The sequence below is a fragment of the Natrix helvetica genome (assembly GCF_964273705.1).
Source record: "Natrix helvetica genome assembly, chromosome: 4".
In the NCBI taxonomy this organism is placed as follows: Eukaryota; Metazoa; Chordata; class Lepidosauria; order Squamata; family Natricidae; genus Natrix; species Natrix helvetica.
In genome coordinates, this window is record NC_138550.1 from 715,598 (window position 1) to 730,832 (window position 15,235).

Genomic DNA, 15,235 nt, shown 5'->3' on the forward strand with positions numbered 1-15,235 from the left:
TACCAGCAGAGGAAAAGCAGGGAGGCTGGAGCGCTGGGCTCACCCCCCCACCCCCCACCCACCCTTTGAGGGGCTCCACCTGTCCTCCAAAGCACCAGAAAGCAGGACAAGGAGCAACGGATGGAAACTTATCAAAGAGAAAACCAACCTAGAACTAGACATTTCCCGACAGTGGAACTGCTTGCCACTAGAAGCTGTGGGTGCTCCATCACTGGAGGTTTTCAAAAGGGACTGGACAGCCATTGGACTGAAACGATCTCGGTCAAGGTCTCCTGCTTGAGCAAGGGGTTGGACTAGAGGACCTCCGGGCTCCCTTTCAACCCTTGCATTCTACCTTCTACAAAAGCAGGTGGCACCCCAAGACTCAGGGCAGCCTCAGCCCAAGGAGAGGGATCGGGAAAGGGCCGATTAAACTGCAGATAGTCCTCGGCTTACAACAGTTCATTTTCAAAGTTACAGCCACACTGAAAAGAGTGACTTACGACCGTTTTTCACACTTACGATGGTTGCAGAATCCCCCTGATCATGTGATTTACATTCAGATGCTTGGCAACTGATTCACATTTATGACCGTCGCAATGGGTCATGTGATCCCCTTTTGCGACCTTCTGATTCAATTAACAACCCAGATGGTAACTTTATCAACTGCAGTGGTTCGCTTAACAAATGTGGCAAAAAAGGTCATAAAACGGGACAAAACCCACTTAACCAATGTTTCCCTTAGTGACAGATATTGTGGGCTGAATGGTGGTCGTAAGTCAAGGACTAACAGTTTTTCTGCACAGCCGGGCGGAGCCTAGGAGGCCAAGAGCCGGGATGCTCCTTGCTGACCTTGTCGTAAGACAAAGAAGCATTTGTGACTCACTTGGGGAGGGAAATAAACGGAGCAGCTCCTGCCAAGGGCCACAACAGCCGCCTCTCTTCCCGCTCACTGAGGAAGGAAAAGTCCCGGCCTTCTTCTCTCTCTCTCTCTCTCACACACACACACACACCCTTCCCAATGTGAGAGAGAGGAGGGGGTTTGCTCTTTGTCCCTTTGCTGACCGGAAGGGTGAATGGCTGGGGGGGGGGGTGGAGAAGGAGGGGCTTCCCAGCTGTTCTGCCCCCTCCGGCACAGCTGGACAACTGCCACCAGGGCTCCAGCTGCTTCCGAAGGAGCCAAGGAGGAGCTGGGCTTCAGCAGAAAGAGCACAAAGACGGGGTCATTGGTCACTCTGGCTAGAGCTGCTCCGGCCAGGCAGATCGACTCAGATGGGGCTGGGGAGCCAAGCTCTTGGTCAGCAGGCTCACCTGAGACGTTTCCCCCTCAAAGCTACACAAACACACAAAACACACAGGGAAGCCCCTTCAGGAAGGAAAGGGGGGGGGGATTGGCTGGGCCGTCTTGGAACCAAGGTCTCCATCACCCAGCACAAGCTCCACCCCCCCCCCCCCCATGGGACGGGGTCTCTGGGAGCACAAAACGTCCGTCCGTCCATCCGGGAGTTTTCTACCCTGTCCCCCCTGGTCCTCCTTTCCCTTCACCTAGGCAGCCCCACGGCCCCTTCGTAGGCTTCGGCCTTTGGTCCCCTTTGGCAAGCAGCCTCCCTGCCCCTTCTCGGCCCTCTTTCCAGGGCTTCAGCCCCCCAGAGAACAGCCGCCCCAGCAGAGCCTGCCGCTTGACGAAGGGGAGCCCGAGCAGGAGAGGAGAGGAGGGGGTGGTGGCTGAGGGCAGCCCTGTTATCTAAGGAGCCTCTCAGCACCCGTGTCAGCCGGACGCCTGCAGGGAGGCCTGGCTCTTTGTTCCTGGAGGGCCTCCCGGCCTTCCCAAGCGCCTGGGCACGGTCAGCCAAGGGCCACCCCAGGACTTGCAGGCTGCAAAAGAACCTATTTGGGAAACACGTGCAGGAATTCTCCAAGGCCTCAACGCAGGGGGAGCCTCTCCCCTGATGCTCAGAGTCCTTTGGGCATCACCAAGAATGATGGGGGGGGGGGGACGGGTCTCCCCCCACCCCAATGAAAGGGCACCCCCAGGAGAGCTCAGAGGCTCAGAAGAGGGCCCTCCTCCCCCTCCTCCCTCCAGGGTCAGCCCTCCCCTGTGCTCCGGGTGAATCTCTCCCCAGAGACCCCTAAAGCTGCGGGACGGAGCCAGTCTCCGTGGCCAGAGGAAGAGAGCCCCCTCCCCCCAGCCCTCCTCAACCCCCTCACTCCCATCCCAGCTGCCTCCTGTGCTTCCTCTTTAAGGCAGGGGGTGCCCCACCAGGGCAACTGTAAGACCCGTGGACTTCAACTCCCAGAATTCCTCAGCCAACTCTGGAGTTGGGAGTCCACGGGTCTTAAGGCTGCTTGGATGGAGGCCTTCCTCTGACGCCCTCCCAGGTCTCTCGGCCTGGACATCTCCACTAAGGAGACCCCCAAAGGACGCCTTGAAAAACACTCGTTATTGCCACAGCCTTCCCTCTTGCCCGGCCAGCTGTGCTGCACGAAACACCTTGCCAAACTGTTGGAAAAAAAGAGCCTCCCAATGTAAAAAAGTTTCAAAACAAACAATTCTGTGAGGAAGGAAGACAAGCACTGCCGTCCTGCAACAGGTTCCCTCGCGGGAGGAGACAAGCGCCTGGAGGAGGCAGAAGCAGCTGAGGGAGACCGAGGGGGGGGGGCAGGGGGCGGGGGGGGGGGGCATGGGGCAGGAGATGAGAGTCGCCTCCCTGTAGGAAGTTGCCTCTCCTGCCTCTCATTGGCCTTTCTCAAACCTCTGGCGCAGGAGGCCTGGGTGGTAGGAGATGGGAAAACACGTCATCCGCCTCGAGTCCCTCCGTGCCCACCAGAGGTCCACCTCCAGCCCACCTTGAATTCCACTGACTCTCCTCTGCCTCCAATTCATTCTGACCATTAATGGTTGAGGTTCTTGCAGGCAGCCTAAGCTTCCCATAAAACTTTACATTCATTTGAAGTGCCCGGGCTTCCTGGTCCTCCCACCCCCCCGGTGCTTGAGACGGGTGTCTCTCTTTCTGCAGGGGCCAAACGGGATCAGTCGAAGAGAGTCTCTGCCGCTCAGGGTTGGACTGCGGATTGGTCCCTGGGGCTCTCTGAGCTGGGCTGTTTCCTTGCAGACGTTCCTTGACCCAAACTAGGGAACGTCACCAGTGCTAGTGCCTAGGGTGTCATCAATCACATTTACACACCATTCGAAGAGACAACGAAAAGCTACAAAGGAAACAAAAAGACCACAACAAATCTTCTCCAGCAGCCCCACAACCAGAGAAGCAGGGATTAGCACCAGACAAACCGTCCCCACCAAGGAAGGATGAAGGGGAAAGCATCCCCACTCTACTGGGTACAAACAAGATAAAACCCCATTCCATTGTAGCCCTGACGATGCTCCCTCGTTGGGTCATGAATCAAGCTCAGAGATCACAAAGAACCCCACAGTCCTCCTCCTCTCCACACCCCCCCCCCCTCCTAGCACTGATCAGGTTTTCTAGTTGGGTCATGAAACGTCTGCAAGAAAACCACCAAAACGCAAGAGAGCAGCAAGGACCCCACAGCCAAAGTGGGTGAAAAGCTCCAGCGGTCACAGGTTCCCAGAGGCCCATCTTGAGTAGAGAAGCAAAACCCCTGGGGAGCTGTGCTGTGTGGGCCTGGAACCATCGGCCACCTTTAGCCTTTCCTGTACTGCCCTTCCTTGGGGGGGCAGGAGGTGGGGGGGGAATCTCCATCTCTCCTCTTGCTCTTTCTCAGCACTTCCCTGGGCCCTTTGGGGGGGGGCAAGCAGCCCTTCCTGAAGCCCCTTCCTGCAACCGAGAGGCTGTGAGCTGCCCGCCTGGTTCTTCCCTGGCAGCCCCCAGCCGTGGGTGCCCTCTGGGCTTACCTTCCGAGGCCTTCCAGGCCTTCCAAAGGTCTTCCACGCTGATGAGCTTGTCCTCCCCGTGGAAGGTGCTGTGCTTGATGGTGGGGTCGTGGTAATTCAGGTCCTCCCGCAGGAACTGGGAAAGAAAGGAAGACAAAGGCCAGGTCAGGGGTCTCCCATCTCCAGGGGCTTCACTTTGGGGGCATCCTGCCGTCCATTGCAAGGGAGGGGGAAGGGATCTGGGGGGAGGGGGGACAGGTGGGCCTGGGAGGCAGAAGACAATTGATGGGAGTGGGGGGTTGACTCGTTAGCGAGAACCAGAGGTGCCAAATCGGAATAAACCGGCCAATGAGGACACCTGGCCGAATGCGAAACTGCCTTGAGATGCGCCATGCTCCAAGCTCTTCCCAAAGCATCATAAAGGCATCTTATTGGACGCTGATGGATTGGTCAAGGGGGGGGGCAGGGAAAGGGGGAAAAGTGTAACCTTTGCAGGGGAATATTCAAATCTCCGGTAGCTTCACTTTCGCTGGAACCACTTAACTTTAGTCAAGGAATCCATCACTTCCACCCAATGGAGCCGAGAGTCTTTCTTTCCCAAATGCCTGAGTCAAGGCAGGCCTGACAGTTAGGCCCGTCCTACGCAAAGGACAGCCCCTCGCAAAGCTCCTTGCCAACCGGAGGAGGCTGGACCTGGGCCAGAGCAGGGCCAAGCGCCTTCCTGGTTCTTATGCAAATGGCTTTCACCAAACCATGGGAAGGGCTACTGTTGGTGGCCTGGAAACCTGCCCTCTTTTTTCCCACCTGCTTCCTGCATGAGATCCGCCTGCCCCATGACGGACAACTCTGCAGGGAGTGGGGGGGAGCATCCACCTGTCTGTTCCCCTGCGTCCTTTCGCTGCTTCTGCCCTTGCCAACAGCTGTCACAGCTCAGCAATCTTGCAAGAAGGGACGGGTGCAAGACAAGCTTTTTTGCAATGGCCTAGGCAGGTCTCCTGCTTGAGCAGGGGGTTGGACTGGATGGCCTCCAAAGTCCCTTCCAAGTCTTGTCATTCTGTAATTCTATTAGTCCATCCCTGAAGGCAGGGACTGCCCCAGAAGAAAACGCTCTGCCCATAAACTGAGCCCTTTTTGTGCTGGTGGGCACAAAAGTTGTCAGAAGTTGTGGCTGCTCCATTTCCTGGAGTTTTTAAAGAAGAGACTGGGCAGCATTTCTCCTGAATGTTCGAGGGCAAAACCTTTCAGCACCGGGTGCCCAAACCAAATGCGCACATGCGTGCCAGAGCACCGCAAACCCCAAAGCCAGTTGGCCGGTGCGCATGCGCAAGCCAGTCCCTGGTCTTTGGGTTCCCGGTGCATGCATGCTTGCCTTGGCACGCACTGAGAGGGCTTTGCCACAAAGAGGGCTTTGCGTGCCACCTCTGGCACACGTGCCACAGGTTTGCCACCAGGGGGTTGGTGTAGAAGAGCCCCAAGGCCCCCTTCCAAGGGTAAGAATGTGGGTACGAGATGGGGTCACAGAGGGAGACCTTGGGGGCAAAGGAGCCAGCCGCCTCCATGGGTCAGTGGGCTGAGGAATGAGTGACTTGATGACCTCTTATGTTCCACCCAAGCGGATGATCTCATGAGGGGGGGGAGACACAAGGAGAGCCAATGGAAGGGAACCCCTGGAGTTCAGGGTAGGACTTTGGGGCTCCTTGGGGGCGCTCTGAGGTCTGGTGGTTTTCTTGCAGGCGTTTCATGGCCCAACTAGGGAACAGACTCAGGGTTAACAGGGGACAGGGTTTGTGGAGCTGGGTAGAGGAGGAGGAGCAGAACTGTGGGCTTCTGGCAGGCGTTTCTTGACCCAACTGGGTAACATCGTCAGTGCTCGAAGGAAGAAGGGCTTGCTCTCATTTTATACTCGTGGCTCAGTGTTGATGGGGGAGCTCTTGGCAGCGCTGCATGAACCCTTCAGCAGACTAAGCACATGCTAAGGGCACCACTAGGCCCAAAGGGGGCACCACAAAGTTGAGAAAGAAAAAAAAGCAATGGAGATTTGCACAGTCCGTACAAGGGAGGAGGAGGGCAGCAAGATTTGTGAGTGCGTAGGGAACCAGTGAGCCTCAGTCCGCCACTGGTCCTTGGTGGTTCCTTGTGGTGGTTTATTCTTTGTTGCTTGGGCAACACTGACGGGAACAGAGAAGGAGCCCTTCCCCCATCTGGCTGGCTGGGGGATTCTGGGAATTGGAGTCCACACCAGAGTTGCCAAGGGCGGACAGACCTCCTCTAGAGCTCCACCTGGCCATTCTGGGGAGATTCCCGCATTGCAGGCAGATTTAAACATTAAAGCAGCTCACCTGAAGTCGACCGGTGCAGCCGGGAGTTGCCCGTGAAGTTTAGGCTCCAGGGCCTGAGCTGGAACCACCCGAGACACAGTGAGCGGCTGTGGCTTTTAAGCAGACCTCATTACAAAAGCATTCTCGCATGTATGTATTTTTTTTTTTAAAAAGCACCCACATAGGAGTAAAACAAAACCAACAACCAGGGGCAGGAGATGTGTGACACCATTTCCTGCTGCTCATCACCACTCCCAAACTCCGGGGCTTGAAAAAAAGCAAAGTCAAATCAAGAGTGTCAAAAACAAAACAAAACAAAAACCCCAATTTCTTTTTCCCCCTCCGAAATGAGCCTGCAAGCCACAGGCACAGAGGCTGCTGTGCAACAAACACGGGGAGCAAAAGGGGGGCTTGGAGGGAAAAAGCAGCTAATGGCAACAGAAACCTTCCAGGGCTGCACACACACACACACACACACACGGGGGGGGGGGGGGGAGCCACGGCTGGGCCTGGAGGGATCCTTTCCTAGTGGACGATCCCTTAAACATGAGCCAGCCGTGGGAAGCAGCAGCAGCAGCCAGAGAAGCTAAGGCCACCACCCTGGGCGGCATAAACAGAGGCCTGGAATCAAAATCACGAGAAGTGTCAGCACCCCTTTGTAAAGCCTCAGTAAGGCTACACCTGGAATCCGGCATCCAGGTTTGGTCCCCACGTTACAAAAAAAAGGTGTTGAGACTTTGGAAAAAGTGCAGAGAGGAGCAACTGAGGCCATTGAAGGCCCGGAGGCTAAAGCCTATGAAGAACCACTCACAGGGTTTGGTTTGGGGTGGTCTAGAAAAAAGGGGAAAGTATCTCAGGGGCTGCCCCAAAGAAGAGGAGAGGTCCACCTATTCCCCAAAACACCAGGAAGCAGGACAAGAAAGACGGAGACTAATCCAGGAGAGAAGCAGCCTGGAACTAAGGAGGAATTTCCTGGCAGGGAGAACAATCAACCAGTGGAAGAGAAGCTCCCTCCAGAGGTTGTGGGAGATCCATCCCTGCAGGCTTTCAAGAAGAGACTGGACTGCCATCTATCAGAAATGGTGGAGGGTCTCCTGTTTGAGCAGGAGGGGTGGACTAGAGGACCTCCAAGGTCCCTTCCAGCTCTCCTCCCTCCTCCTCCTTCCTCTGTGATGTTCTTCTGGCCAGCTGGGCCTCCAAAAAGCCCCCTGCGGAGTTCCAAGCCCTCGGAAGGGCGAGGGAGACCACCTGGGCCTTGCAGTGACCTTTGCAGAGAGCCAGGCCGGGGTTGCAAGCAGAGAGAAAGGCGAGAAGGTTAGAGATGAAACTTCTCAAGATGCTCCAGGATCACGGACGGACGGCTCTGCTTGAGCCCTGCAGCCAAGCCGTGTGTGTGTGCGTGTGCGTGTGCGTGTGTGCGTTTGTGTGCGTGTGGGGGGGGCAAAGCGGAGGCACAGGCCTGCCTCCGTGCAGCCCCCCCTCCCTCCCCAGCTCAGCCCGTGACCTCCAGCCAGAGCCTGCCAATGTCAGCCAGAGCCTCCATGCCACTCGCAGCAGCCCTGATCTCCCCCAGGGAAGCAGGCAGAGGAACCAGCTGTTGCTGGCTATATTTAGCTCAGGGAAGAAAAGTGATCCCTGCAAAGTCCGGCTTCCAAGCGCCCCAGGAAGAGGCGGCAGCCGGGCGGAGCTGCTGCTGCAGTGGGGGGGTCTTCTGGGAAGCCAGGAGTCCGTAGGCTGCGCCTTCCTCCCTTAGTTCCTTCTTTCTTTCCCTCCCTCCCTGGCACAGCTCAATCAAGACTTCCAGTTCTTAGTAGGAGACCCTGAGTGGGGCACGTTGGTGCACCTGCCCGCCCACCCAGAGGGCCCCCCTCAATGTGGGATCCTCCTGCTTCCTATGTCAACGTAATGGAACAAGGCACAGAAGAGGAGACTCAAAACTACTAAACTGTCACAAAAGGAGAAAGAATTAAAGTGCGCATGCATTTTGAAAAGGGGGGGGGGTGAGGGAAGGAGGAGGAAGCATGGGTTTGCCCATAAGATGCCCACCAGAAAAGCCTGAGGGGGGAACAAGGGCTCAGTGGAGCTCAGCCATCCCAAAGAAACACCACAGGACGTCAACCTGCAAAACCACCATACAAGCTGCGAGAACTCCTGCGCAGGGGTCCGGGGTGGGTGGGGTGGAGGCGACCCACCCACCAGGCTTGGAGCAGGGGGGGTCCAACCGTGGTCCAACTCCCAGAATTCCCCAACCCACCCGTGGCCGGATAGAAGGCTTTTCTCCTCTCTCATCACCCAAGGATCTTCCCCACTCCCAAGCTCTGCTTTCGTGGCTATAAAACGTGGCCTCTGCAGGATCAAAGGAGGGAGGAAAAGTGGCTCCCGAATGCTAACGGGTCTCCTTAGTGACCTGATGGGCAGGAGGAGAAAACCGATCTTGGAGGAGAGGATTTGCAGAGAGCTGATCGGGAGCTCAAATTGGATCTTGGAAAGGCTCCCCAGGACTATATTAAGACGGCAGCTGAGGAGCCCATCAACCTCGCTTGAGTGACGTGTGGATGCACACACACACACACACACACACACACACACACACACACACAGAGCGCTGTGGGTAGGAGAGGCTGGTCATTGCCAATGGATGGGAGGGAGGGAGGGAATGAAACTCTGTCCTGGGCTTCTGCAGTGGTCCATTGGAAGGAAGGAAGGAAGGATCATCTCAACTGACCAGTCCCACTTCTTCAAGTCCATAAATGGCTGGTATTTCTTGCAAGGTTTCTTGAGAAGCCATCAAATACGAAGAGCAATAACAGAAGGGGATCTTTGCGACTTGAACTGTGTCTGAGCTTGGCTGTTTCGTGGTCCATCAAGGGAACATCATCGGTGCTAGAAGGGAGGGGGGCTGTGGAGAGGAGGGGGAGGACGGTGGGGTCCTCGGTGCTCTCTGAACTTGGTGGTTTTCTCGCAGGCGTTTCTTGATCCAGCTAGGAGCATCATCAATGCTAGAAGGGAGGAGGGTTTGCAGTGGGGAGGGGGAGGAGGAGGAGGAGGAGGAGGAGGAGGAGGAGGAGGAGGAGGAGGGTGGCTAGCAATGAGCTCCAAGAGCACCTTCATCTTCTCCCAGAGTCACCTTCCTCTGAGTCACCCATGAAAAAGGAGCTCGTAAGGCCTCTAGGAAGGGGCTATTTTGCCTGGAGACCCTCCAGATCTCCCCTTTTTCCTCCTCCCTCTGCAGAGGTTTGCTGCGTCCCCTGTGGGACCTTCTCCAGCCCCGGCCTCCCCTCCCCCTATGGAGAAGGGGACCAGAACCCGGAGCCCCGTCCGGATCCCTCCCGGCTCTTTCTAGACCAGGTCAGAAGTGGCTCCTGCCCCCAGAGAGGCCCCGGAGACCTTCTGGAGCCAGGCTGGGAGAGTCCCCCTCCACGGGGCCCAGGCTGGGCTCCGATGCCATTCGTGGCCGTGACAGGGAGGATGCCCAGCTCATCTGGGGCACTGCCGGAATCAGGAGAGCCGGGACTGGATGGAAACAAGCCCCAGTCATGGTCCCAGACAAGAGGGAGGGAGGGGAGGGAGGGAGGGAGGGAGGCGGACTGGCCTCTCTCCAGCCAGGCTCTCATGGCAGCAGCTGAAGGTCTGGCCGGCTTCTCCTCCTCCTCCTCCTCCCTGCCTTCTTTGTCCTGGTCTCTGTTGGGGGGGCCACCTGCCCTCACCCCCCACCTGCCCTCACCCCCCACCTGCCATTCATGGTCAGATCACTCATGTCTCCGGCTGGACTTCCCTGGCGCTACCCCCCACCGCGAGGAGGCGGGACCAGATGGTCCAAGCTGGTACCGCCCCAAGCACCTGATGGAGCCGGATAGGTTCCAGACGGAGCTTGGGCCATTACCTGTAGCCCTGACCCGCGCTCGGTCAGAGGACCTAGCGGCTGCCTGGAATAGGGCGGCGGCTGGGGCCTTGGACCGGGTTGCGCCTTTGCGACCTCTCCTGCGGCAGCGACCCACCCGGACTCCTTGGTATACCGAGGAGCTGAGGGTGATGAAGCGCCATAGGAGACGTCTAAAGAGCAGGTGGAGGTCCTCACGCTCCAAATCTGATCGAACACAGGTAAGAGCCTACTTACGGACCTACCTTGTGGCATTAAGGGCGGCCAAACGTAGATATTGCGCCGCTCTTATTGCGTCCGCGGATAACCGCCCTGCCGCCCTGTTTAGGGTGACCCGCTCCCTCTTGTCACAGAGGACGCAGAGGGCACCCTTGCAGGGCAGAGCAGAGGAGTTTGGGGAATATCTGCAGGATAAAGTCGCTCAGATCCGGAGCGGATGGGCCCCCCTCAGTGGACCGGACGGGCCGCCAACAGCGAGTCTTGTGAGACCATCCTGGGAGGAGTTTGATTCTGTTGCCCCCGAGGATTTAGACAGGTTGCGTGGAAGGCTGCGACCCACCACATGTTTAATGGACCCGTGTCCCTCCTGGTTGGTACTGGCATCTTGGGAGGTGACCCGAGGCTGGCTTCTGGGCCTGGTGAATGCCTCATTGGGTGAGGGATCCTTACCAACTGCCTTGAAGGAGGCGGTGGTGAGGCCCTTACTTAAGAGGCCTTCACTCGACCCAATGGAGCTAGCTAATTATCGTCCAGTCTCCAACCTTCCCTTTCTAGCGAAGGTTGTTGAGAATGTGGTGGCGCAGCAGTTTCCACGACACCTCGACGAATCCGAATATCTAGACTCACGCCAGTCCGGCTTCCGACCCGGGCACAGCACGGAGACAGCCTTGGTCGCGTTGGTCGATGATCTCTGGAGGGCCAGAGATAGAGGTTGTTCCTCTATCCTGGTCCTATTAGACCTCTCGGCGGCTTTTGATACCATCGACCATGGTATCCTATTGCGCCGGTTGGAGGGGATGGGAGTCAGAGGTACCGTCTTGAGGTGGTTCGGCTCCTACCTCTCCGACCGGAGGCAATGTGTGTTGACAGGGGGACAGAGGTCGACCCCGAGGCCACTCACTTGTGGAGTGCCACAGGGGTCGGTCCTCTCGCCTCTCCTGTTCAACACATATGTGAAGCCGCTGGGTGAGATCATCCGTGGTTTTGGGGTTGAGTATCACCTCTACGCTGATGATACTCAGCTGTATATTTCAACCCCAAACCACCCCAACGAGGCTGTCGAAGTGATGTCCCGGTGTTTGGAAGCCGTCGGGGTCTGGATGGGGGACAACAGACTTAAACTCAACCCCTCCAAGACTGAGTGGCTGTGGCTACCGGCACCTCGGTTCAGCCAGCTGATTCCATCGCTGGCCATAGGGGGCGAACAACTGCCCCCTGTGGAACGGGCGCGCAATTTGGGCGTCCTCCTTGATGCCCGGCTGTCAATGGATGACCATGTGGCAGCCGTGGCGAGGGGGGCGTTCCACCAGGTTCGCCTGGTGCGCCAATTGCGCCCCCTACTGGACCGGGATGCCCTACGCACGGTCACTCATGCGCTGGTGACGTCCTGCCTGGATTACTGCAACGCTCTCTACATGGGGCTGCCCTTGGGACGCGCCCGGAGACTGCAGTTAGTTCAGAATGCAGCCACGCGGGCTGTGATGGGGAGTACGAGGTACTCCCACGTAACACCTCTCCTGCGCGAGCTGCACTGGCTACCTGTGGTTTTTCGGGTGCGTTTCAAGGTGCTGATTACCATCTTTAAAGCGCTCCATGGCACGGGACCTAGTTACTTGCGGGATCGCATCCTCCCACATACATCCCTGCGGCCAATTCGCTCACACAGGGAGGGACTTCTCCTGGTGCCGTCCACTAGGCAATGCCAACGGGCGACACCAAGGAGTAGGGCCTTCTCTGTGATGGGCCCAACCCTCTGGAATGACCTCCCCCCCGACATTAGAACCACTTCTGACCTCCGCTCCTTCCGGCAAAAATTGAAGACCCACCTGTTCCGATTAGCAGGCCTGGCATAATTACAACTGTCCCTCCTGGCAAATGTATTATTATCTGGTTATTTTAGGGGTTTTTTAATTTATTGTGTCTATTTTAGGGGTTTAAAACTTATATTTATATTAGCTTTGTACAGTTCTTTTAATTGCATTTTAACCTCCTCCATGCCAACTGTACATATTTAACTTTTTTATTGTATTTTGTTATATTCTGTATGGACTGTACACCGCCCCGAGTCCCTTTTGGGAGAGGGGGCGGTCTAGAAGCATCAAATATAAATAAATAAATAAATAAATAAATAAATAAGCCCCAGCTGGGCGGAATTAACCCCGTCCTGCCGGCCTTCTTTCCTCCCATCCAGAAAGCTCTGTGCACCATGGGTGAGGGAGTCCTTCTTGCCAGCCGGCTGGTGGGCTCATTTGGAAGCCCTAAGGAGAGGCCATCCAGGTCACGGCTGTCCCCGAAGGGGCTTTTGCCCCCAAAAGACAACCTTCCGCTTCTCATCCAAGGAGCCCCCTGTGCCCCCCCCCGCTCAAGCAGGAGACCCTCTACCCTTTCGGACCAAGGGCTGCCCGGCCCCTTCTCAAAGGCCTGGATCGCACTTGAGCCCCCCCCAAAAAACTCAGGAGGCTGAGCGTCAATCAACCGCAAGCTCAGCCCTGCCCAAGAGGAGGCCTTCCCCCGGGAAGCTGCCCCCCCCGCCACTCAGGGAGGGGCTGGGAAGGAGAGACGGGGGGGGGGGAGACAAGCCCCGGCAGGCAGGGGCTGGTTGCCATGGGACGCCCTGCCAGGCCAGGACCGGAAGGGCAGGTTTAGAGGCAGCAGCAGCAGCCGATCTGCTGACGCACCTGGGAGGAGGAGGAGGAGGAGGAGGAGGAGGAGGGTGGGCAGGGCCCGAATTCCCTCTCCCAGCCCTCAGCCAAGACTTCAGCCAAGGGAGCGGAACCCAAATATAGACCCCGGAGTGGGGAGAGTCAGCCCACAGGCCCCCCTGCTGCATTCAGGGCGGCCATTTGAAAGGAAAGCCTCCAGGGGATTGACGGCCATCCACCCGAGAGTTTCCTCACGTCCCTCAAAAACAAAGTCAAAACTTCCCTTTGCTGAGCTGCTCTTAGGGAGCGAGTGCGGGGCCATTCTCCCAGGCCCTGCCCTCCCTGGAAGTCTTGACCCTCCGCTCTGCACTGCCCTTTCCTCCCCCTGGCAAGTTTTCCTCCTTCCAGACCCTCTCTGTCATCAATGACGTTCCCTAGTTGGGTCACGAAACGTCTGCAAGAAAACCACCCAGCTCAGGGAGCACCAACGACCCCCCAGTTCTCCTCCTCCTCCTCCTTCTCTTCTTCTTCCTCCTCCTCCTCCTCTCCGTCCTCCACTCTGCAAACTCCACTCCCTTCTAGCACTGATGACGTTCCCTAGTTGGGTCACGAAACGTCTGCAAGAAAACCACCCAGCTCATGGAGCACCAAGGATGCTCACAGTTGAACCCTGAGCTACAAATATTCAAATTGATATATCCTACTTCGTTTCACCTGTGTGAAACCTTCAGCACTGGACCCAGGCTGAACAGGTGGGATCCTCTCTCCACCTTTGCAACTTTAAGACTTCAACCCCCAGAATTCCCCAGACAGCCACGCTGGGAACCAAACCCCAGCCATCTGAACGGGTTGAAAAGCGCTGCTCCGGTTTGCCTTGCTTTGCATTCCATGCAACGTTTGTTTTAGAAATGGGTGAAGCGGGATAAAGAATGAATTTCCAGTGGAGTGAAATGTATTAAAATTAAAAGCAATGGAAAAGCCACTTGGGACGAAATGAAAGTGAGGAAAAGCTGGAAGGAATATCCCTAAGATTGTAATGCAGAGTTGGAAGGGACCTTGGAGGTCATCTAGTCCAAACATGCCATTTCGGACAAATGGCCTTCCAATCTCTTCTTGAAAACTTCCCAGTATGGCAAACGAAATTGAGGTATGAAAGGTGGTTTCATGCCGTTACGTAAGGTAGCCTGACTCTCCCCCAAAAACACTTTCTAAAGACGTAAACAGGAGGAGGAGCTGAGCCAATGATGCCTTGGGTGTTCCGTGAAGGCCTTGGGCTCTTCCAAAGGGAAGAGGTCGAGAGGGAGCAGAGTTTCTACACGCTGCTTCCCTGCTCTCCCCTGCAAGGCAGGGCGGCCGTTGGACGGAAAGGGAGGCTGAATTGCAGGGGTGGGTTCCGCTTCCAACTGGTCCGGTTGGAAGGGGCCTGGCGTGAGGCAAGCGCATGCGTCCTACCTGCCAGTGACACTTCCGCAAGCCTCTGCCACGCTTCGGCTGCTCGGCGGAGCGTTGCGCAGGAGCTGTACGTGCCATGCGCGTGTGAGGAAGCACCGAAGGCTTTAAAGGATAGGTAAGGGGCGCAGGCAGGTGGGGCTTCCGGAGAACGGTACCCGGTGCTTCGGGCAGGCTCCGGTGCGCCCGTGCCAGGGAGTACTGCCTGCAACCCACCACTGCCGGAGAGGGAAGGCAGCAAGCGGCAGGCGGAAGGGGGATTGTCCGGTGGCTTAGAGAGGTCAACCTTTTCCATGGGGAGAACAGAGCAGGCCAGCCCAAGCCCCAGCCCCGAATGGGGGGAATGGCAAGCTGGGTATGCAGGGATTCCCCAGGACCTCCATTTCCAAGGTTCCGAAATGAGAACGAATCCATAAAAACGGCAGCCAAAGAGGAGAGGCAGAGACGTCAATGGATCATTGGGCCTGCAGAAGAGAAATCCTTGCAACCAGCCCGCCTTCCTCCACTGAACGATCCAGAAGGAGGGCTGAGGAAATATCTGCAGAGAAACTTTTTCAGCTTCTTCCCTGGGGACCCCCCCGCCCCTAAGGCTCTGCAGGCCAAAACAACCAGCCCCCGTGTCATCGCTCTGCCGAGCACTCAATTCCCAAAGCACCTCCTCACTTCCCACCTCCCCTACTCTCTCCCCTCCTGTTAGGCATTTTATGATTTATCAGTTGTTGTCTGTAACTTAAGATTAACGATTGTAACTATGATTTATGATCTATGACCCATTACTTGCTCTTTATACGTACACTGTGAGCTTCTGCAGCGGAGACAGATGCCTTGTCTGTCCAATCACACTTGGCCCAGAATGAATTCTATTTCCATTCTCTATTTATTCTGTATTCTGTATTCT

At 56.6% G+C, this 15,235-nt stretch overlaps 1 protein-coding gene across 3 annotated transcripts in view; it reads right to left on the minus strand.

The window, feature by feature from the left end:
* Window positions 1-15,235, minus strand: part of STIM1 (stromal interaction molecule 1) — a 55,981-nt gene that overhangs the window by 12,747 nt on the left and 27,999 nt on the right. For all 3 annotated transcript variants that reach the window (XM_081951647.1, XM_081951648.1, XM_081951649.1), the window contains exon 3: window positions 3,851-3,965. In XM_081951647.1, coding sequence (XP_081807773.1) covers window positions 3,851-3,965 — 115 coding nt within the window. The remainder of the gene's footprint in view (window positions 1-3,850; window positions 3,966-15,235) is intronic.